This window comes from Sphaeramia orbicularis, chromosome 7 (genome assembly GCF_902148855.1).
Source record: "Sphaeramia orbicularis chromosome 7, fSphaOr1.1, whole genome shotgun sequence".
NCBI classification, from domain to species: Eukaryota; Metazoa; Chordata; class Actinopteri; order Kurtiformes; family Apogonidae; genus Sphaeramia; species Sphaeramia orbicularis.
Window position 1 is genome coordinate 27,268,641 of NC_043963.1, and position 21,971 is coordinate 27,290,611.

The 21,971-nt window shown below is 41.1% G+C and overlaps 1 protein-coding gene across 1 annotated transcript; it reads left to right on the forward strand.

Annotated features, from left to right (window-relative positions):
* The first annotated feature begins 1,291 nt into the window (after nt 1–1,291).
* baz2a (bromodomain adjacent to zinc finger domain, 2A) lies at nt 1,292–17,031 on the forward strand. The gene is made up of 30 exons (XM_030139915.1): nt 1,292–1,473; nt 2,756–2,879; nt 3,057–3,938; nt 4,779–6,629; nt 6,764–7,039; nt 7,129–7,509; nt 7,625–7,685; nt 7,797–7,905; nt 8,026–8,127; nt 8,208–8,430; nt 8,564–8,625; nt 8,708–8,773; nt 8,875–9,252; nt 9,358–9,612; nt 9,736–9,950; nt 10,077–10,151; nt 10,264–10,438; nt 10,521–10,583; nt 10,661–10,805; nt 11,247–11,860; nt 11,936–12,311; nt 12,496–12,651; nt 12,750–12,910; nt 13,150–13,215; nt 13,342–13,625; nt 13,718–13,853; nt 13,960–14,106; nt 14,231–14,493; nt 14,590–14,733; nt 15,163–17,031. The coding sequence occupies exons 2-30, from the start codon at nt 2,756–2,758 to the stop codon at nt 15,320–15,322; spliced, it is 7,950 nt and encodes a 2,649-aa protein (XP_029995775.1). The 5' UTR covers nt 1,292–1,473; the 3' UTR covers nt 15,323–17,031.
* The last annotated feature ends 4,940 nt before the right edge of the window (nt 17,032–21,971 follow it).

Genomic DNA, 21,971 nt, shown 5'->3' on the forward strand with positions numbered 1-21,971 from the left:
ATGAAGTTGCCTTATGTCCTAGAGAGGAAGGTCAAGCTTATTGGGACGCCTGATAATGGTGATAAATGGAAAGGAGGAACTGGGGATGCAGGCTGATATTTGAAGCCTTTTGACTAGATAATGTGTACTTTTGATAAATTATTTTATCACTTTGTATACGTAATAAGTTAGGACGGTTTCCTACAGTTATGCAGTTACATAACATGCATAGCATTAAGGCTAAAGTTTGCTATTGTTCTCTTCTGACTCTTGTAAGACTAGTAACCATACACTTCCTAAACACAGAGAAGGATTAGAATGGCACATTTAGCAACGTTAATCCTTTAGTTAGCAAAGTGAAACAGTTACTTGTATATTTTTCAGGGTTTATCAAGTATAGAGAGTATCTTAAGTATTAATTTTGGAGAACTAAATGTTTTGGCGAACTACAGGTAGGCGCTAGGACCCAGAAACCTCTAGACTCCTGGGCCAAAAAATATTAGCATACTTCCTCTTCAGGCCTGATTTCCTTGCTGTCATTTCCGAGAAAATGAATGTAATATGCTACGGTATTTTCCTGTTTTTAGGCTGAAACACATTAAAATAAAAGCGTGGAATCTGCAGACATTTTACTAATTGCTAAGCTGAAAAAATATTGAATATAATGGAATACCTGGAATGATCACAGTAGCAAATTAAAAAAGGTTAGATCTCATAAGAATATTGCACTATATTTAATGATTTACTCAGAAATGCTCGGTAATACGTAAGGCTTCTTTAGAAAGTAACTACATTTACATATTTCATTAAGCACTTTAATGGTGCATCCCTTGCTTCTATAGTGTACTTATATCATTTCCTCTGCTCTACTTTAAACTACTTTTTCCGACAGTCTGAACAGCTTTTGTTACCGTCATTGTCTACACGTAGAAACTACCATGAGTGTAGAAATGCGTTACATTGTTCGAAAGTAATTCCAAATGTATAGGGCTATTTTTACAACTTAAAAATTATTTTCACCCTATTTATAGCATTAAATTACATGCATCATAAATATTGATGTACAATATATAAAACAATGCAAAATTATGAAAATTAATTTCTATATAAAAAGCTTTTTCGGTTTTTACTTTTCCTACATGTACATTTAACTCACAATAAATTATAACACGTCGGTTAACTTTTCAGCAAGTTAATAATAAAAGTCGATAATAATAGTAATAATAATAATAATAATAATAGTTTTCTTGTGAAGTTTCATTAAGATATTTGACCGGATGTGTGTGTAGTTATTGTTGGGACGTTTACACTGCAACTGTTCGCTCTGTTCTGTGATCATGGCTGCACTGGACCACACCAGCCATGTTTGCTAATTTAAAACCCAAAGGTTAGGGAATAGTTGTTTATTATTTATCGCCGTGCCATCTTTACTCCCAAATCTGATTAATCGAAGACCAAGAGGCATCGGCGCCTTTGAAATCCAAGGAATAAAAGGTTTGCTCCCTTTAATTGAAATACAGCGAAACTTTTGATTGTGGTAGTGTGGGAGGATGATGCTCTGCAAAAAATTGTCTGTGTGCGTGCAGCGTAAACAATGTAACTTCATCTGGTTGGTAGCTAACGTTAGCCCGTGAACAAAAGGGAACACGCATGTAACTATTATTAGCGGGTTTGAGTAAGTTAATTAGTTTCTATCAAATTACCGGTTGATATTTATTTCCATCCATGTCGCTCTCCTTTGCCGATTGGCATCATGAATTCACACCAGCGTGGTTGCGGTACCTGCTACCTGGCTATTAGCTAACATCGCGGCTTAAGTTCTGTAGCTAGCGTTACTCCTTTTGGGTTAACGTAAGGGATGCTATCAGTTAGCTATCTTGCTAGCGTGTGCTAGCGATGTTCTATTGTGATGATTTAGCCGAATAACCTTGAAGCTGATGCGGTGAATATTTTTGTCCGATGTTTTACGTAAAAGTAAAAGGCCTGTTAGCTTCTTAAATTGTTGAAGTCACATCTAAGGCTAACAGTTGTTCATCTCAGTTGTTAGCGCAGCTGACTAGCCAGGCTTATAACTAAGTGAATTGTTCGTTTGAGAATGAAGCTAGCGATAGTTGGCTAACGCGTTGGCTTTTCAACGGCCTTGTTAAATAAGGAAATGAAGTACAAATAAAGGGCTATTTGGACATCTTGGGGCTTTGAGTGTGTGAAACAACGAGTGAAACGGTAAAGGGCTTTGTGGGTGACTATAAAACATAATCCCCTATTGTTGGTTGAGGTGGCCGGGTGGTGAATACTGGGGCTAACGTTCTGTCTGTCTGGGCCGTACATTTATCATGGTAGACCGGGAGGCTGTGCTCATGTTAGCAGCGCCTCATCAGCCGTAATGAGCAGCTTCTATCGTAATATTCAGTTTGTCCATTACGGCTTTGCTCGGGCCTGGCATCTGCTGTAGCTGGCTGCGACATTTTGACGGTTGTTGTTGGAACGAAATGGTGCTGTCACAAGCTACAGATGGCAAAATCATTCAAGATAGACATTCGGATGAGGAAATGATACGCATTATGTGCGTCGGCTTTCTTCAAAACTGCATGGAAATAAATACAAATGAATTAAATAATATATTTGTGCTTGTAGTGTGCTGATACGTAGCGACTGATATAATGCGCATGCATCTTGGCTTACATCATTTGCTTTCCTGCATTATATTTAACGGAGATGGGCGCTGATGAGATGCATGTACATTTGCTTTATCTTGCGGTGCTTTTTTGTTTTTTAGATGGAGGCAAATAATCATTTCAACTATGGCACCCACTCCTCAGCAAACTCAGGACTGAAACTCTCCTCAGGGGATTCTCTTTATACTAACGGGTCCTCCATGAGTTTCCCTCAGCAGGGGAAGAGTGAGTGTTTTAATCTTTTTTTTTTAATATTTGATCTACTTTTAAAGTATTAAACTCTACTCATATTTAAAATTGTTTTTAATGTTCTACATTTTATAATTCTTAAATATGAGCCAAAAACCTTTTGATTATACAGCCATAAAATATTAACAGAGCTAATACTTTTATGTCTGACAGATATGAATGGCGAACTGAATGTGAATGGCGTCACTACTGTACTTGGATCTGGTGTGTCTGGTTCCCACCCACCAACAGCCCCTTACCCCCACATGAGCAACCACCACCAGAGCAACATGGGCTATGACTACTTGTGGGGAGGACATCCTCAGTATGGTCCAGCTATGAGCACCTCTGCTGGTCAAGGGATGCACCAGAAGCAGCCCTCACCCGGAATGGGGCAGCCACAGTCTCAGCACCACTACCAGGGTCGTGGACAGTACCAGTTGAATGGGAGTATCGAAGGCTCCCACCAGCCCCCTGTGGCAGGCCCACCAAATATGCCTCTTAGTGGGGGACAGTACTGGAACAGAAGTAACCCTGGCCCACAGCAGATGAATTACAACTCTCATATGTATGGGACCTACCAGAGTCAGGCACATCCTGGGATTACACAGTCTCAGCATCACCAGCAGCAATCCTTACAACCGCCCCCACATCAGCAGTCTCAGTCGCACCTCCACTCTCATCGTCACCCACATCATCACCACCAGCAGCCACAGCACTATGGCATGATGCCTAATGGGATGCCCTACTACCAGCATCAGCCCCAACGCCCGTCCCTGCCATCTACGCAGCAGCAGCCACCACCGCAGCAGCAATCTCAGCCTCAAGGCCAGGCTCAGATGATGCCCCCAACTTCCCAGAACTTTACTCCCCCACGTGGCAGCCCACAACACCACAGTTTAGGCAGAGGGGGCACTGGCAGCCCTCTTCCTGTGGGGATGTCCCCGGCACCGATGATTTCACCATCATCAGTCCAAGAGAGTGGGTCACCCCAGCACCACAACAGGGAAAAAAGTCCTCACTCTAGCAATGTAGGAGTGGCTATCGTCTTGCAAGGTGACCACTTTACAACTATAAACTTACTAATGTATACACTTAAGTATTGCCTAACACTTAAACTAGGGCTGAACAATTTTTATCAAAATTGTAATGCATCTGAGTCATTTTACATGGTCTTTTGATGTTCTGGGCCACATATTATATTCTTGATATAAGCGAGTATGCTTATTTGTTACAGACCCCCTTTTTTTTTTTTTTTTTTTTTTTTTTTCATTGAAAACAAAATGCAAAACTTGCAGTCGCACTGAAATTGTGAAACTAATTAAATTACAGTGAGAAGAATGATCTTGAGTAGTTTGTTTACATGTTGTTATGCCCACACATGCTGGGCGCCTACTATTGATTGACTGGAGGCATAAACTGACTGCCCAGAAAAATCCCAAACACTGACTTTTGAACATTTGAGATAACAGAGTAACAATTTGGAATAACAAAATGATTGAACCAAATACACTCATTACATATTTGGCTTTAAAGGTGGATGTCTGAATGTTGGTTCAGCGAACATTCTCTCTAATTGTAAGTCTCACTACTGGTTATCACTGGTAGAACTGTACTATGGTTAGCCAGCAGGTGCCACTGTTGACTACATATTAAACTGGCCAACCCTTGAAAATGAACTGTCACGGGTGTGGAATGCAAGAGTATACTTTGTCTGCCTGATGCTTCCCCAAAAATAATCAGTTTTGAATTTTTCATTATAATTACAATTACAACTTAATTTTATCATCACTGTGACCATGTAACTCTTCTCCATGTAAGACTTAAACTCTGAATTCATCAAAATGAAGTACTTTTCATTAAAAAAAGGAATGTTTGCTTTTTTTTTCTCTTCAGGGCACACAAGGGAAAGTGTCAAAGAGGTAGACCCAAGCTACAATGGTATGGCCCAGAGGCAACCCAAAGGTGACAGTTACCAATCGAAAAGATCTACTCCACATACAGAATCTCCAAGTGATTATCGCCAACATCCTGAAAAATCTGTAGCTCATTGTCCAGAACTGGCATCTTCTGTGAAAGAGCCAGCAGCGAATGCACCTCCCCAGGCCATGTCACCTCAGCTCCCTGCATCTGCCTCCAACGCAGCAGCGCCCATGCCTCTAACCAAGGTCTCAACTCCTCCTCAGGCATCTTCGACTTCTGTTGTTTCTGGGTCTCCCATATCTGCCCCTGTTCTCCCAGGGGTTTCAGTTTGCGATGTAGAAGTTACCCCAAAACAAATCTCAACACCCTCCACTGTGTCCAACGCTCCATCTCCAGCTGTTCCACCCAGACTTTCCTCTCCCCCTTTAATGGTGCAAGGCCTCAGGCCTCTCCCTGCTGCTGTGACTGAAATATCCACTACTGGACCCACGTCAGCAGGTTCCCCCTCTTCCTCTGTGGCTGCATCATCTCCAGTGAAGCCATCTTTTGCTCCTCAGAATAAGGCAGCATTTCCTCCCACAGCTTGTGGACCACCTACAACTGTGTCCACCTCTGTCACCACTTCTTATTCGGTGTCCATGCCTATGTCAACTCCTAAACAAATGGTTCAAGAGTCCCAGGGGCCTCCAATGACAGCTGAGTTCCCAGATACACCTGATATTGAACATAACAAGTCCATAGCTCCAGCACTGACTATCCGTTCAGCGTTTACCACATCAGTGAGTTCAAATGTCTCATCCGTCACAGATGTTCCATCTCCGATATCATCGTCATCAGGGCCTTCAGCCTCAGCACCATCCAACTCCACTGCCTCTATAGCATCTTCAGCATCAGGAGAGATGAATTTAGCCTCTCTAGCAGCCCGTGAAAGTTCTACAGCCAGACCTCTATCTACCCTACCTCTTCTAACCACTCAAGCCTCCAGGACTGCACCTGTGTCCATCCCTCCTGCCTCGATGTCTGTGCTTCCTACAAAATGTACTACTTCTGGGGTGATTCAAAATTTTCACTCTGAGCATCCTCCTCCTAATGTCACGCCTATTCATGGTCAGAAGCAGTTGTCTCCCAAGCCAGAACATAGTGATGACAGGAAAGAGTTGGCTAAAACAGAGGCTGGAAAAGCAGACAAAACCTTGCCTCATCTAGATTCAGGCACAGTAAAAACACCACAGAATATAGAAGCTACTGAGACTCCTAAATCTGAAATGCTCTCACCTAAGTCCCTCACTAATGTTCCTGGGAAACCCTCACCATCTCCAAGTGCGCCTCATCACAAGCCCGATAATAAACAAACTCATGAGGAAGTAGAACATCTGACTGATAACGAAAGTTTTGATAGCTCTTACCAGTTGGATGGCAGTTTATTGTACAACAAGTCCTCTAGAATTGATAATAGCTCTTTCTTGGAAAAGACCACTGGTTTAGGTGGTGATGGCTCTTATGTAGATGAATTCACTCATTCTGACAACAGTTCTCACCTAGGAGAAGACACTTCTCAGTTTGTGAGCACTTCAAATGCAGAAGATGAACCATCTATTATGTTTGACAACACTAGAGATAGCAGCTCCTCTGTGGAAGACTCCAGAGATGACACACTGGACTCCACTGATGTAGGGGAAACCTCTGATGCAAAGGAGAGTTTCCAAACCATGGGTGAATCTATGCTGGAGTCCTCTCAGAACAATACCTCCAAGATGGAAGAGCCATCAATAAGTGATGTGTCCACGTCACAATCATATGGGTCAATGCAGCAAAGTCATCAAGGTAATTTTTAAAATCTGATGGGAACTACTTTTATTTATTTTTAGATTTTTTTTTTTTCTTTTTTTTTTTTTTTGTAATAGCATATCTTCCTAAATTCCACAAACACACCTAAAAGTCTCATTATTTTTAAACAGGTCATGAAGGAGAGTTGGAGACAGGGGGACATGATACTCCAGACTCAGCTGGACGCACCATCATTAAGACCACTCTTCATGAAATGATGACTCCCCCGAGTTTCAGGATGAGAGATGAAAAGTTCATTGCCTTTAGTACCCCAGCAGAGAGCCCTGCTGTGCACCCACTCCAACCAGTGACTGATCCGATTGTGCCAGATACTGGAGAACATAAGAAAACCCCAGGGAAACAACGTAAACCTCGCACTCCTAAACTAATATGGAGTAGAACACCAGGTATTTTAATTTCATTATTTATTAATGCATGATTAGCATGTGATAATCAGATCTTAATGCATTTCATGTCTTTTTTTTTTTCACCTAAGATTCCCAAAGCTCTGGGGAGGCCCAGCGGAAACCCAGGGTTCGAACCCCAAAAGCAGAAAAGATGAAGACAAAGGAGGAGGGAACCAGGGAAAAGGGCACCCGAAAGAGAAAGAAGTCTCTTAAAGGGGATGTTAAAGAAGGAGCAGATGGATCTGTTGAGGCTGGGTCTCTAACAAACGAGGTTGATCCAATCATGGCCACCATTGATGCTGTTCTGGCCAATGCCTCAGCCATCAGCACTACTTTCGTCAAACCTAGGAAGATGAAAAAGTCGAAGAAACAAAATCAGGAGGGTACCGTGGCAAAAACACCTAAACTGGATGCAGACACTACTGCTGATGATGGTGGTGACGATAATGACGATGACAGCTCCACTGCAGGTAATTAGAATATGCAGCAGCATTGGTGAGGACTGACAAGATTTCACAATGTGTAGGTAAGCCATATTATCTCACTTGCACAGTGATGAGCCTGGTTGTGCTTATTTTTTAACAGGTGAATCTAACAGACGGAGAGTTGCAACGGAGGAGCAGGTTCAGTTTCCTCTTTTGCATGGGTAATGATGTTTTTCATTTCCTTCTGGTGTTTTAATGTGAGTGAAATGGCCGTTTTAATGTGATGAAGTCTGTGTTTTAATTCTATATATATATGTGCACTGTCTCTGCAGTTGGAGAAGGGAGATTCGAGTGAAGAAAACTGAAAACCGCATGAAGGGGGAAACCTGGTATTACACACCATGTGGAAGAAGGATGAAGCAGTTTCCAGAAATAGTCAAGGTATTCTTCCTTTGTGTCAGAATACAGACTTCAATGAGCCATTCATCTGATCAAGTTATCAGTGATGTTAAAACACTAACTCTTACATTCTGTCTGCCATCTTATATTTTCTTTGGTCAGTACTTAAAGAAACACCAGGACAGTGTGGTAACCAGGGAGAACTTCAGCTTCAGTCCACGCATGCCTGTTGGAGATTTCTACGAAGAGAGGGAGACCTCTGAGGTCTGTATTGTGCTGTTAAGGATTCAGTCACTTCACATAACAATATGGGATTAATTTTAATTTTATACTTTACGTTACAGGGTGTTTCATGGGTTCTCTTGGCTAATGAAGAAGTCCCATCTATGATCATGGCCATCACTGGTCGGCGTGGTCGACCTCCTAATCCTGATAAAGAGAAACCCCGTAGGGTTCGTGGCCTTAGAGAAGGGCAGGCCCGCCGCCCAGGTAGACCTCCAAAACTCAAGATGATTGACCTCCTTAGCAAAGTTGACGCCAAACTGTTGAAGCGACTTGAAGCCAAGGGTAAGTCAGTGTTGAGGAGGAATACTTTGTTTCATTTTTAAATAAATAAAAAAATGACAATACACAGGTATTAGTAGATCTGCATGGAATAATGTGCATTTTGTAACTCATTGCTTGTATTGCTGTTTCACAGAAGCTCTTACAGAGGAAGAAAAGGAGAAACTAGCAAAAATAAAAAAGAAGATGAAGAGAAAGGTGCGTTGTCTGCACTGTTGGTAATGTTGAGCTGTAATACTTTTGTTGTCTTTTCCTGATGATGTTGCTATTTATCTTTTAGGCAAGACTGAAGAGAAAGGAGGATGCTAAGATCAGAAAGATGAAAGAAGAAAAGAAGAAAGCGAAGGTACAAGCATACAACAACACTTAATACATGATTTATCTGCACTATCATTACCACCACTGCTAATTTACGCTCAACTTGCTTTCTCCTTTTGTGATTTTTAGCTTGAACAACAGGCCAGAAGTCTAGGGGCGAACTTCTCAACAGACCAGCAGAATCTTTCCCTTATAGCGTCTGCAGCACAGCCCAAGAAGCCTGGCCGCAGGAAGTCAGTAAAGGTTGAGGCTCCTCCAGTGATACAGCAGACAGATGAAGAGAGGATAGCCCAGGGTAAGAGAGTGCTCGGTGCTCGGAGTAAAGCCAAGGCTCTGGCTAAGGCCCAGGCTGAGGCCGCGGCAGCAGCTCAGGCTGCACTGGCTGCTAAGAGGGCAGCAGAGAGGAGAGCACAAGCCCAGAGACGTCTTGAGGAAAGAAAGAGGCAACAGATGATCGCAGAGGAGCTGAAGAAGCCCGCAGAGGACATGTGTCTCACTGACCACAAGGTGAGTGTTGCCTTTCAGATTAACTTCTTGTAGTCTTCTCTCTAAATGCTAGTTAAGATTTGTCCATGTGTAACCACATTGACCTTGGATCTGTGCCTTCATCAGCTTCTACCAGAACTGTCCCGTATTCCTGGTGTGGTCCTTTCTGGTACTGCCTTTTCACACTGCTTGGCTGTGGTGGAGTTCTTACATGGCTATGGAAAAATCATTGGTCTTAATGTACCCAAGGACATTCCTAGCCTTGCTACCCTGCAGGAGGGCCTACTTGGCCTGGGTGATAGCCAAGGAGAGGTCCAGGATCTACTGATTAAGTTGGTGGAGGCTGCACTTCATGACCCTGGCCTACCATCATATTATCAAGTAGGTGGAATACACTTGAAGCGTTGTATCCCGTCATGCATTTCCAAAGAATAATCAGTTTCCATGTTTTCTTTCATATATTTCCTAAGGATACAATACATAAATTTCTATGTCTTCCTGTAGTCTGTAAAGATCCTTGGGGACAAGCTGGTTGAATTGGAGCTTACTCGCAGCACAGTTTCAGAAGTGCTACGCATCTTTCTGGAATCACATGGTTATGAGACTGAAGTATGCAACACATTGAGGACCAAAACGTTTCATGCCCTGCCTCCTGATACCAAGGCAGCCATCCTGGGTTTCTTAGTGGAAGAGCTAAATAGCAGCAACATTGTCACAAGGTTAGAACAAAAGCTTATTTGTCCTAAATACTAGTAATGGGAAACTTAAGAAAGTCATTACTGCCTCATCATTGTTGTTTGTCACATATATCTTTTTTTTTTTTTTTTTTTTTTTTTACTTTTCAGTGACATTGACAACACATTGGAAAACATGGCCACCTACAGAAAGAACAAATGGATCATTGAGGGAAAATTACGCAAGTAAGAATTCTCTTCTCATATGCAGGATAAGTAATTAGATCAGTGTGCCTTTTGTAGTAAGAGCACAGCCACATGACATGTTGACACTAATTTGTTGTTGTGCCCTTGTCAGACTGAAGGCGGCGCTAGCACGTCGTACAGGACGGTCAGAGGAAGAGCTGTGTTTTGAGGAGAGGAGGCGCAGTGCCAGAGTGGCTGAGGAAGAAAACCTCAATTTAGAGGAGAGTGGCCTCATTGTTGAGAGAGGCAATCGGCGGGCACGCAAAGAAGAACCCAAACTTAGTGATGTATGTATTTACCCAAGTGATTTTGTGAAGGAGAAAACTTGTCATTTCTTCATTTAATGTGATCTTTTTTGCTTTTCTGCAGAGTGAGAGTCCTACCAATGCCAGCATTCCAGAGCTTGAAAGGCAGATAGATAAGCTATCCAAGGTAAGTGTCATACTACACTAAACACAGTGCTGTTTGCAGTTCTGTGGCTTTTGTTAACAGCCTTGTAACATCCACAGCGACAAGCATTTTTCCGCAAAAAGCTGCTACAGTCGTCTCATTCCATGAGGGCCATCTTGCTGGGCCAAGACCGTTATCGTCGCAGATACTTGGCTCTACCTCATCTTGGAGGAGTTCTTGTTGAGGGTCCTGAAGAGCTTTTGAGTGAGTCAAAATGATGTAAAACCAATTTCTGACATTTTATCCACTTTCTCATACATCTGCTTCCAGAGGTATTACAATAGTTTGTGTTTGGAGTTTTATTTCAGCCTAAGAAGTTGTACAAACGGTTAAGTGATTAGTTTTAGTTTTGACATGAGGAAGGACTTCATTCATAGAGGCTGAAAAAGGTAGAATGAAAGTAGACACCACATCATGACCACAAATTACTTGAAACAATATCCCAAATAGAGAGGAAAATGAAGCTGATTTTTACCTGCAGTGTTATTAAAATGTTCATTGTCAATTAAAATTTTTGATTTTTTTTTTTTTTTTTTTTTTCATTCTTTTAAAAATCATTTAGTTCTAGTCTTACTCCTAGCTCTGATTAAATGTAATGACTCTGCCTCCTCTAATGTAATTCTTCTACTTCTGTTTATCTTGCAGCCTCAGGAGATGTACTTGTAGCTGAGGTGCCTGTCACCTTCCTTAAAAAGGAGCCCAAATCTGAGGAAACCCTGATACCCACAAGTCCTCCTCCTACCCTTCCTTCCTCTCCCTCTTCAGTCATCCCCTCCCAGACCTTATCTCCAGATGAGGACCCCCTTCCTGGCACTGCGTCCCTCATGAGCAGGCCAAGAGTACGTGGGCGCCCCCGAAAAATTAAACCAGAAGTGGAGCTTCACCTCCGTACAGCAAAGATTCGCCGCAGGCGTCGAAGTAGTGTTAGGTCTGGGGGTGAAGATGGCCCAGGATCACCAAACAGCGGTTCACAAGACCTCACACAGGCTGCCTTCCAAAACTGGCTCAGCCAATCACAGGACGCACTGACTAATGGTACAAATTCAGCAGCAGGGGACGCTCCAGAGGGGAATCGCCCAGAGGAGAGTGTGAAGGAGATGGCTGAGAAACAGGGACAGTGGTTTAACCTGCTCCCTAAACAGCCATGTGATGAAAACTCTCTGAGCGAGCCTCAAGCACCCACCTCACCCCGCTCACCTCCAAAACTCCTTCCACAGATTCCAAGTGCTCTGCCTGCCCTTGCTGCTCCACTCATACAGGTTTGTTCACCACAGTCATTAGAAATTCAAATTGTTTGTTTCAAGTACTGAAACTAACCTCTCCCTTCTCCTCAGCCTGATCCGCTCTTGCCGGTCTTGGCCTCATCTGACCCTGTGAACCCAGCACCGCCACAGGACACCGCCTCTCCAGCTCCTGCGCCCTCAGTTTCTGATTGTGCCCCAAATCTGTTACCAGAGGCACCTCCTCTTCTTCCTGTTGCTGTTGTTGCAGCACCCCCTCCGGTTGCTGCTCCTATAACTACCGCTCCTGCTCCAGCCACTCCAGCCAGGCCAGGACGCAGACGGAGAAGAGGAAGCAGAGGCAGTAGTCCTGCACGCCGTGGGCCACGTGGAGCTGCAGCCAAACGTCGTGGCCGTCCACCAAACTCTGTGTTCCAGGAGCTTGAGCAGCAGTACTTCACACAGTTGGTGGTCAAACCAATACCAGCATGTAAGTATTTAAGAGTGTTTGCTTGTCTTAAGCAGACAGTTTGAGATAGTTGTTTTTCCTTGCATCCATTTGACTGGTGCCTACCCAGAGCTAATGCTGAAACATGCACATCATATTCACTTTAACTCAGCAGGAAGACACAAATGTTTTGTTCTGATGAGTAATTGATTTCCTTATTTTGCAGCAATGGTACGTGGCTGGTGGTGGATCAAGGATCCAGAGGAGCTGTATAACACATTACAGGCCTTGCATCCAAGAGGAATTAGGGAGAGGGTGCTCCATAAACATCTGGCCAAACACATGGAGAGCCTAGCTGAGATGTGCACCAGAACTATCAACGGTCAGACTGAAATGATTTTAAGTCTAATCTGTCTTTTCATTTCACATTTTTTTCATGTTGCACTTTTCTTATCAATGTCTGGTTGCCTCTCCAAACAGACCCATTGTTTGAGTTGAAGGTAGAGGAGAAAGACGTACTCATGGAGGCTCTGCAGCAGCCATGGCAAGTGCAGGAGAAGGCCATGGAGACTGATATCAGCGCCTTGCAGTGGGTGGAGGACCTAGAGCAGCGTGTCATTGCTGCCGACCTTCATCTTAAGGTTAAAAAAAAAAAAACAACTGTATCATGTTTTAAATAAAATTATGTCAAAAACAACTGTGATGAAATTAAGAAACATATTACCAGATTGTAATAGATAGTAGCATTAGAAGTGTCATGTGCTTCAGCAAAGATGTTCAGCTTGTAACGATGTAAAAATTATAGAATAGTTCAATCTATACAATGAATGTGCACAGTAATATTTCAGGAAGTAAAAAATGTATTTTATGTTTCCCAAAGGCACCTCCTCAGAGTGCTTTGAATGATGCAGAATCAACAACAGACACACCAATGGCAGAATTTCAGGTAGGTTTTTAAAAACAATCCCTTATCACTAATGAAAATCTTGATTTTTAATCCTCTTGAATAAAGTTCATATGTGAAAACAGTTACTGATGTTGAAACTGTGCCTTCTCTTTGCTCCCTTTGCAGCCATATACAATCCCAGATCCAGACTCCACACGTGATGACCTCCAGTACTATGAGCATGACGCTGATCCACGTGATGACTGGATCGTGCGAACAAAGAAGGAGTGGTCTGGCCTGCCACGTATAGCCACACATCCCCTAGATTTGGGTGTTCTGCGGCTAGCTAACCTTGAGCGCAACATCGAGAGGCGCTACCTGAAGGAGCCCCTGTGGAACCCAGCTGAAGTAATGCGTCTGGCTCCTCTCACCCCTACACCAGGAGAAGAGCATCCCATGGATGTTATTAGGTCAGGATACACACTGTACACACTGTACTTTGTATACTTTTAAGTCAGAGGAGGAGTTGTTTGACTAAAATGAAACTTTGTTTGTGTTGCAGCCTGGAAAGTGAGATTACTTCTCGGCTACGCACATGGCGGCAAGCTCTAGATCGGTGCCGTAGCGCTCCTCAGCTTTGTCTGTGTTTACTTCAGCTGGAGAAAGCCATCGCATGGGAGAGATCTGTGACGAAAGTGGTAAGAAGCCTAACAGGTTCAACCTCAAAGATTCTTCTTTTTGGAAAAAATGTGTTGTAATCTAACAATGACCCTGACTTCTTTTGTTTTTGTTTTTTTATTGTAGACCTGCCAGGTTTGCAGGAAAGGAGACAACGATGAGTGCCTGTTGCTGTGTGACGGCTGTGACCGTGGATGCCACATGTACTGCCTGAGGCCCAAGATCACTCAGGTGCCAGAGGGAGACTGGTTTTGTCCAACCTGTGTTGCCAAGGTACTAAAAAACAACCCCTGATCAGGGCACATCATTACATTTTCAGCATTCATTTTCTTTCCCTTCTGCTGCATGTGTTTGTCCTCAGCTCATTCCTCTTCCCCTTCTTTACTGTGTCTTTCAGGAGGAAGTGGAATCAACTCACAGCCACCGCTCGTCCAAAAAGCGGACCAGAACCAAGAAGAGAAGATATGAGGATGACAGCTCTGACGATGAAGCAGCAACAACTACAACATCGACAACGACCACACGACGTAGTGGCGGCATGACGACACGACACAAGGAGATCACACCATCCTCGTCAGTGTCTCGTTTCTCCGGAGAAGGAGGGGGCACTAAACGACGACGCATGATGACCCGCAACCAGCCAGACCTCACTTTTTGCGAGTGAGTCCTTGATTTATGACTACACCTTAAGTCATTTTCAAGTACTATGGGTGGTGAGTCTTACTCTGTTTTTTTTTTTTTTTTTTTTCTTGCTAGGATCATTCTAATGGAGATGGAGGCTCACACAGATGCCTGGCCATTCCTCGAGCCGGTCAACCCCAGACTGGTCCCAGGCTACCGCCGCATCATTAAGAACCCTATGGACTTTCTCACCATGAGAGAAAGACTTCTTCAAGGAGGGTAAGTATGTTTTACCCATACAGTGATATGTTACCATGGAGATTTCTACGGGTCCTAAAATACAAAAGTCAGTGATAGGCCTTTTTAAACATGTATTATTTATGGTTTTGATAGGATTATCAAATGTCCAGCGGATGAGCTTCAGTCACTTTTAATGTGTTTTTTAGTAAATGCTTGTATTGAACACAATTACAACTTCCCGTGGTAACTGAGAAGCCCCATCTCAATTTGTCAGACACACATTAAGCTAGTTTCACGGCCACTACAAATAAATTCATTGTCATTTATATCTAATATGTGACCCAATATGGACACAGAATACATCCATACAAAGTAGTCTCAAGTCTGAAATGTAACTTTTTGAAACTTGTTGTAATCCTGGAAAATATTGCTATTAACGACATTTTTTTTCTGTTTTTCTCAACCCAGGTATTGTAGCTGTGAAGAGTTTGCAGCAGACGCTCAGCTGGTCTTCAATAACTGCGAGCTCTTCAATGAGGACACTTCAGAGGTGGGAATGGCTGGACATTCCATGAGGCGTTTCTTTGAGAGCCGCTGGGCGGAGTTTTACTCAAATAAGGACAAATAGGAGCTGACGACTCCTCCCCTGATGGCAGGCCTGTAGACTGTTGGTGCTTTCACCGTCCCAGTCACACCTCCCCATTACTGCTAAGACTGTCTGGAGCCTCTTCCAGCTACATGTATTCTTTCATGTATAGGTATATATGTATAGATTTGGCTATTTGTCTGTTATTGTACCCTCCATCGGCCTAATGTTTTTAAGGCCCAAAGCTGAACTGGCTAGTACTCGTGCCCATTCCCTATCACTTCTTCTGTGTCTCTTTATCCTCACTTCAGCACCTCATCTCCCGTTTGCGTTCTGTCGTGTCCTTTCAAAAGCCCCATGTCGTAGCGAGGCCTTCGGTCTAGCCCTTCTGTGGGGCGACAACACGGTCTCCGGCCCTGAGTATGGTGGCCCTCAGAGTCTTACTGAAGGTCAGGGACTGATCACACTAGCGCGGCCTCACTGGACCTGCTCGAATGACAAACGGATCAAATATCTTACAAAGCTCGGGCCATTTCTTAACCTGTTCAATGGAAATGTAATGTAACGTGGTCTTATGCCTAGAAGTAATTTTTTTGCTCAATATATTTTTATTATATATTCTATATATAAATCTATATACAGATTACAATAGCTGGGATTATTTAATAGCAATAGCTTGTAGTGAATGTGTACAGATTACCTTTATAGAGATGTCTAGACGATTTATGAAAAGGCCAGTTAAACTAAAAGGAATCTGTTATTGGACTGTCACAAGTAGACGTTTGTATAACCTCCACTTAAAGTCTCACGCACACACATATGTACACCCATCACCCACACCCACACGAACATGTACACAGTTTCACACAAACAACCCACCTTCTGCTGCTGCGTGAAAGACACTGGTTTCAGAAACTGGAGGATTTAGTGTCAGTCAGTCTGGGTTTAGACTCGTGTATTTCACGGTCCCTCATGTTGAATAAACCAGCTAGTTACACCTGATCACATGACTGAAAGGACGCTACTGCAATATTAGCGCCGGTTAATTTGTTGATTAGTCTGTTTAGTGAACACACAGCTCACACTGAAGACGTGCTCTTGCGTACTGTAGTCACAATGGACAGGTTTAAGGAAAATTCCCTCTTTTCTGTCTAAGAAGAAGTGTTTGCAGCTCCAGGCTTGTATTTGACCAACTGACCCGTGTTGAAAATGACACTCTTATCATTCTGTGGCTTGACTAACTAAGCTAAAAACATCGAAGGGTGGAAGAAGGGGGAGACTTAAAGATCTGATGAAGTGTAAATTCCTGCCTGGTTTTCCGTCTTACATTCCTTTATTGGTTTTCACGTTTTGTGCTGTTCAAGGGCCAATGTACATGTTGCACGGCATGGTCGGTGTGTTATGAAAGCGACAGGACGACTCCACAGTCTGGGTTTTATTTAAACTTGTTTCTTACACTGAACGCAAAATCCGTTGATAGGAATTAAACTTTGATGTTCCTTATCTCATTTAAAGGGACAGACGTTTTTTCAAAAAAGAAAAAAAGACATGAAAACCAAACGTGGTGTTTAGTGAATTTTTAATAATGTACAGTTTTGGTGACTTTAAATTTGTTCCTTTATATTTTTAGGACCAATTCATCATTTTTAAGAGGAGGTATTACAAGACTCTGTTGTATTAAGGTGATGTAACACGTGTGCATCTGTAGAATGTACTGTGAGTTGAATAAAAACCACATCTAGTAGAGAGTATTTTATTGTTACTGTCTCATCTGTTTGGTCTCTTGATGATCTCTACACGCTTTAAAGTCTGCCCTGTACAGAAATCAAAGATGTTAATCAAATAAAACACAGAGTACTTACAGGAAATATCTAAGACAGAGTTCACATCAAATAAGTAGCGTCTAATATGTCACAGTACTTTGATTATGTGGTTTTCTAATTAGCATTATCAGTTGCAGGTATTTGGTACTTATGGATACATTAGTGGTGGAAATACAGATATAACAAATAGTATATGGTTGTATAAACAAAGCTATAATTATTCTAGTCCAGTCAAAATATCTCATCACACTTAAATAAGACAATCGCCTGAAGAGTGAGATATAAGAACTTATTTTTAGACAATAGATCTTGAAAATCTTATTTCAAGAAATCTTACCAAGATAATTTTCGCTTGTTCCATTGGCAGATTTTTTTTGCTTAATTCAAGATTTTTTTTTTTTGCTTAATTCAAGCCAGGAAATCTGCTAATGGAACAAGTGAAAATTATCTTGGTGAGATTTCTTGAAGTAACATTTTCAAGATCTATTGTCTAAAAATCAGTTCTTACATCTCACTGAAAAGTTACTCTATAGGCGATTATGTCTTATTTTAAGTGTAATGAGATATTTTGACTAGAAATGAGAAAATTACACTTGGTAAAATTTTGATTTTTGCAGTGTGGTTTAAGATTTTTTCTGTATAAGCACTGAGGCTTTTTTTCACACTAAATGTTTAGGTGAAAATGAAGAATTAATGGGTACGTGAGATGTAGCGGTTCAAATCCTACATTACAGTTAAGGTCACTGAAGCTGTCTCCACTTTATTTTTTTGCCTTTTTCTTACCATACACACCTCTTGCACAGTGTGTCATTACATACGGTATGTATCGATGCAGCAAACCACGTAATTTTATTTCATTTGATTTGGGTCACTGAGTAAATTTGCATTTCAAGCATATAAAAATATAGTTAGAACTGCATTATAATCAAAATATCAGGAGACAAGGTTTTTCAAAGCTTAATTTTTTGCACGCACATTATTCCAGATAAAAATAAGTGCAGATTAGCAGCGAGTATTTTTTATTTTGTTTTTTTTTAAAGGGATTTTAACAGGACACAAAACTGGATTGCTCTGATAAACATATTTATAACACTGAAACTAGTATAAAAAATTAGTGTAGATTCTATGAAATTAATTTGTCTCATTCATAAAGAAGTTTTTGTGACTGTTTTCTAAGTTGTGATTCATCAAACATGTTTATCTTCAACGTATCCGGCTTACATGTTCATGTATTATAAAGTGAAGAGGGAAGTAGAGTAGACAATAGTTAATTTATTCATATATTCTTTTGTTTCATGAATTCTACATATTATAACCTGGGTTACAATGGTTTCTTAATTTCTTCAAGTGGCTCTCCAGAAAAGAAATGAATGAGTGACACTGATCTAAACAATTTAACTGTTTAGCCAAAGTGCTATAATTTTAGAAAATGCCCCATGTGGTAATTTATAAAGCACCTCTTCATGGATATAAAACACTATAGCAATTATTTTTCTGGGGCTACTGAAACTGACAGTGAAAAACAAACACAGATACAGTATTGTGCATTAGTAAAATTCTAATGACCACACATGCATTTCTCAGTCTCTGGATATGTGGTAAGTATATACAGCAATAACAACAATGAAAATCTGAATTAAATCAGTATTTAGTGTGACCTCCCTTTACACTTAATATTACACTTTTATAATTTTTTTAATTATGTATGTTTTTATCTTATCCTGTGCACCTAGTTTTTGTGTCCTTAATAAACCTTGAATGAATGATAAATGTATATGTCTTAATATAACATTTATTGCAATAATTTTCTGATATTTTATACCAGGTTTAATTCAACATGTTAGATATTTCTAACTGTTTGTGCTGCTTCTTGTCATGGGGTCAGAGGTCACATTAAATAGTAACTTTAACCTTTAGAATCCATTTAATTGAGTTTTTTGTGTGTCCTGTAAGGTTGTGCATGTTTAGTGCATTTTTTTGTTGTATCTGAAAAAAAGAGAATGAGAAATATATACAGTACATATGTTCATTTTGGCTCTTCAAAAACAGCAAAGCTACAGGTGGCCTAAGAGTCGATATGTGTGCCTGTACATTTGCACTGCATCCATCATACCTGTACTGTATCTTAAGAATAAAACCCTATAGCAGTTATTTTTCTGGGGCAACTGTGACTGACAGTGAAAAACAAACACAGATACAGTATTGTGCAAAAGTCCTAGGTGGTTTAGTAAAATTCTAATGACCACACATGCATTTCTCAGTCTCTGGATATGTGGTAAGTATATACAGCAATAACAACAATGAAAATCTGAATTAAATCAGTATTTAGTGTGACCTCCCTTTACACTTAATATTACACTTAACTATTTTTTTTATTGTGTATGTTTTTATCTTACCCTGTGCATCTAGTTTTTGCGTCCTTAATAAACCTTGAATGAATGATGAATGAATATGTCTTAATATAACATTTATTGCAATAATTTTCTGATATTTTATACCAGGTTTAATTCAACATGTTAGATATTTCTAACTGTTTGTGCTGCCTCTTGTCATGGGGTCAGAGGTCACATTAAATAGTAGCTTTAACCTTTAGAACCCATTTAGTTCAGTTTTTTGTGTGTCCTGTAAGGTTGTGCATGTATTTAGTGCATTTTTTTGTTGTATCTGAAGAAAAGAGAATGAGAAATATATACAGTACATATGCTCATTTTGGCTCTTCAAAAACAGCAAAGCTACAGGTGGCCTAAGAGTCGATATGTCTGCCTGTACATTTGCACTGCATCCATCATACCTGTACTGTATCTTAAGAATAAAACCCTATAGCAGTTATTTTTCTGGGGCAACTGTGACTGACAGTGAAAAACAAACACAGATACAGTATTGTGCAAAAGTCCTAGGTGGTTTAGTAAAATTCTAATGACCACACATGCATTTCTCAGTCTCTGGATATGTGGTAAGTATATACAGCAATAACAACAATGAAAATCTGAATTAAATCAGTATTTAGTGTGACCTCCCTTTACACTTAATATTACACTTAACTATTTTTTTTATTGTGTATGTTTTTATCTTACCCTGTGCATCTAGTTTTTGCGTCCTTAATAAACCTTGAATGAATGATGAATGAATATGTCTTAATATAACATTTATTGCAATAATTTTCTGATATTTTATACCAGGTTTAATTCAACATGTTAGATATTTCTAACTGTTTGTGCTGCCTCTTGTCATGGGGTCAGAGGTCACATTAAATAGTAGCTTTAACCTTTAGAACCCATTTAGTTCAGTTTTTTGTGTGTCCTGTAAGGTTGTGCATGTATTTAGTGCATTTTTTTGTTGTATCTGAAGAAAAGAGAATGAGAAATATATACAGTACATATGCTCATTTTGGCTCTTCAAAAACAGCAAAGCTACAGGTGGCCTAAGAGTCGATATGTGTGCCTGTACATTTGCACTGCATCCATCATACCTGTACTGTAACTTAAGAAAAAAAAAGGAGCAAAGAGTCTTTTAACATGATGGATATATGTTGGAGTGTTGAAGTGGGCTTTGCAGCTTCCTGGAGAGTCCTGTCTGAGGCACATGCTGTTGGGAAGATCCTGCCATCACTTCCATCTGCTCTACAGTGCGACAAACTCAAGTAGAAAACACACGCAAAATGGCACACGGTGACGTTTTCTTGCGATAAAGCTTTGGTAGAACGCACACATCTAATACTATAAAACAAATACCGTGTCTCTTAGTGTACGTCCCTCCCTTTGCCCTCTATCACTCCCTCAAATCCCTTAGCTGGCACTTTGTGTGTGTGTGTGTGTGCATGTGTGTGTGTGTGTATGTGTGTGTGTGTGAAATTGTGTCAGTGTCAGCACTCTGAGCAGAGGGGGCTGAAAACTCCCCACGCCAGCGGGTTCCAGTGTACCCCCCGCCCGTCCTGCTCCACACAGTTGGGCTTAGCCCCACAAAAGGAGGGATAACAGTTTAACAGTTGCCGTGGAGGGAGGGGGGTAATCCACGGCATAATGGACCACGCCAGTACTCCCCCTAACCAGTTCATTCTGGACTGCCAGATTGAGGGACCCCTTCTGCCTGGAGGGTCAGGAATCAGTTTGGACTCTGCTCTCCAAAACATCTCCATGTCACCTATATCTCCAACACAATTATTATGTCTATGTCTGTATTCTGTGATTTAGAAAGGATTAAATGTCATAAATATATATACTAGGTTGAAGACGAATATTTGCATGATGAAAACAAGTTCCAATTAATACTTTCTGACAAATAGCCAATGAGAATATCTGTAGTTTCGGTGGAATTCTGTCTTTTTTTTTTTTTTTTTTTTTGCAAAACATCTTCACAAGATGCTTCTTGGATATCAAAGAGCATGTGAAATCCGTGCACAGATGCAACGGCACAATAGACACTATGGCAACAGCATCATGAAACAGTTTGTCCCCATGGTGATTGGAGAGGCACCTAACAAGTAGTTTGAGGACAGAAATAAGCAGAGTGGGAGGACATGATGTTGGAGATTTTTGGGTGAAGCATAACACAGTGGACGGTGTCACATTGGTTTGTTTCGTAGCACATACTCCATTTTTTTTTTTTTTTTTTGCATTGTTTTAAATGAGAAGTATTTTAACTCATAATGAATCCTGTACAGAAAAAACCTGATTTCATCCTGTTTGAAGCAAAGCATTGTGTATGATTACAGAACAGGGATATTTATCGTATAATTGCACGCTTGATCATTTCAAAGGAAACGCTACGGTCTGTTCTTCTTAATGCTCCCTGTTCACTAATGGTCCCTTTTTTCCTATAATTGATATGAAAATCAGGCAGAGCAGCAGTAATGGGCGCCAGGTGCTCAG

Coding starts and splice junctions, on each gene's coding strand:
- baz2a (XM_030139915.1), top strand. CDS start 2,756: ATGGAGGCAAATAATCATTTCAACTATGGCACCCACTCCTCAGCAAAC. Junction 6,630..6,763: donor AATGCAGCAAAGTCATCAAG/GTAATTTTTAAA, acceptor ATTTTTAAACAG/GTCATGAAGGAGAGTTGGAG. Junction 8,626..8,707: donor AAAAGAAGATGAAGAGAAAG/GTGCGTTGTCTG, acceptor TTTATCTTTTAG/GCAAGACTGAAGAGAAAGGA.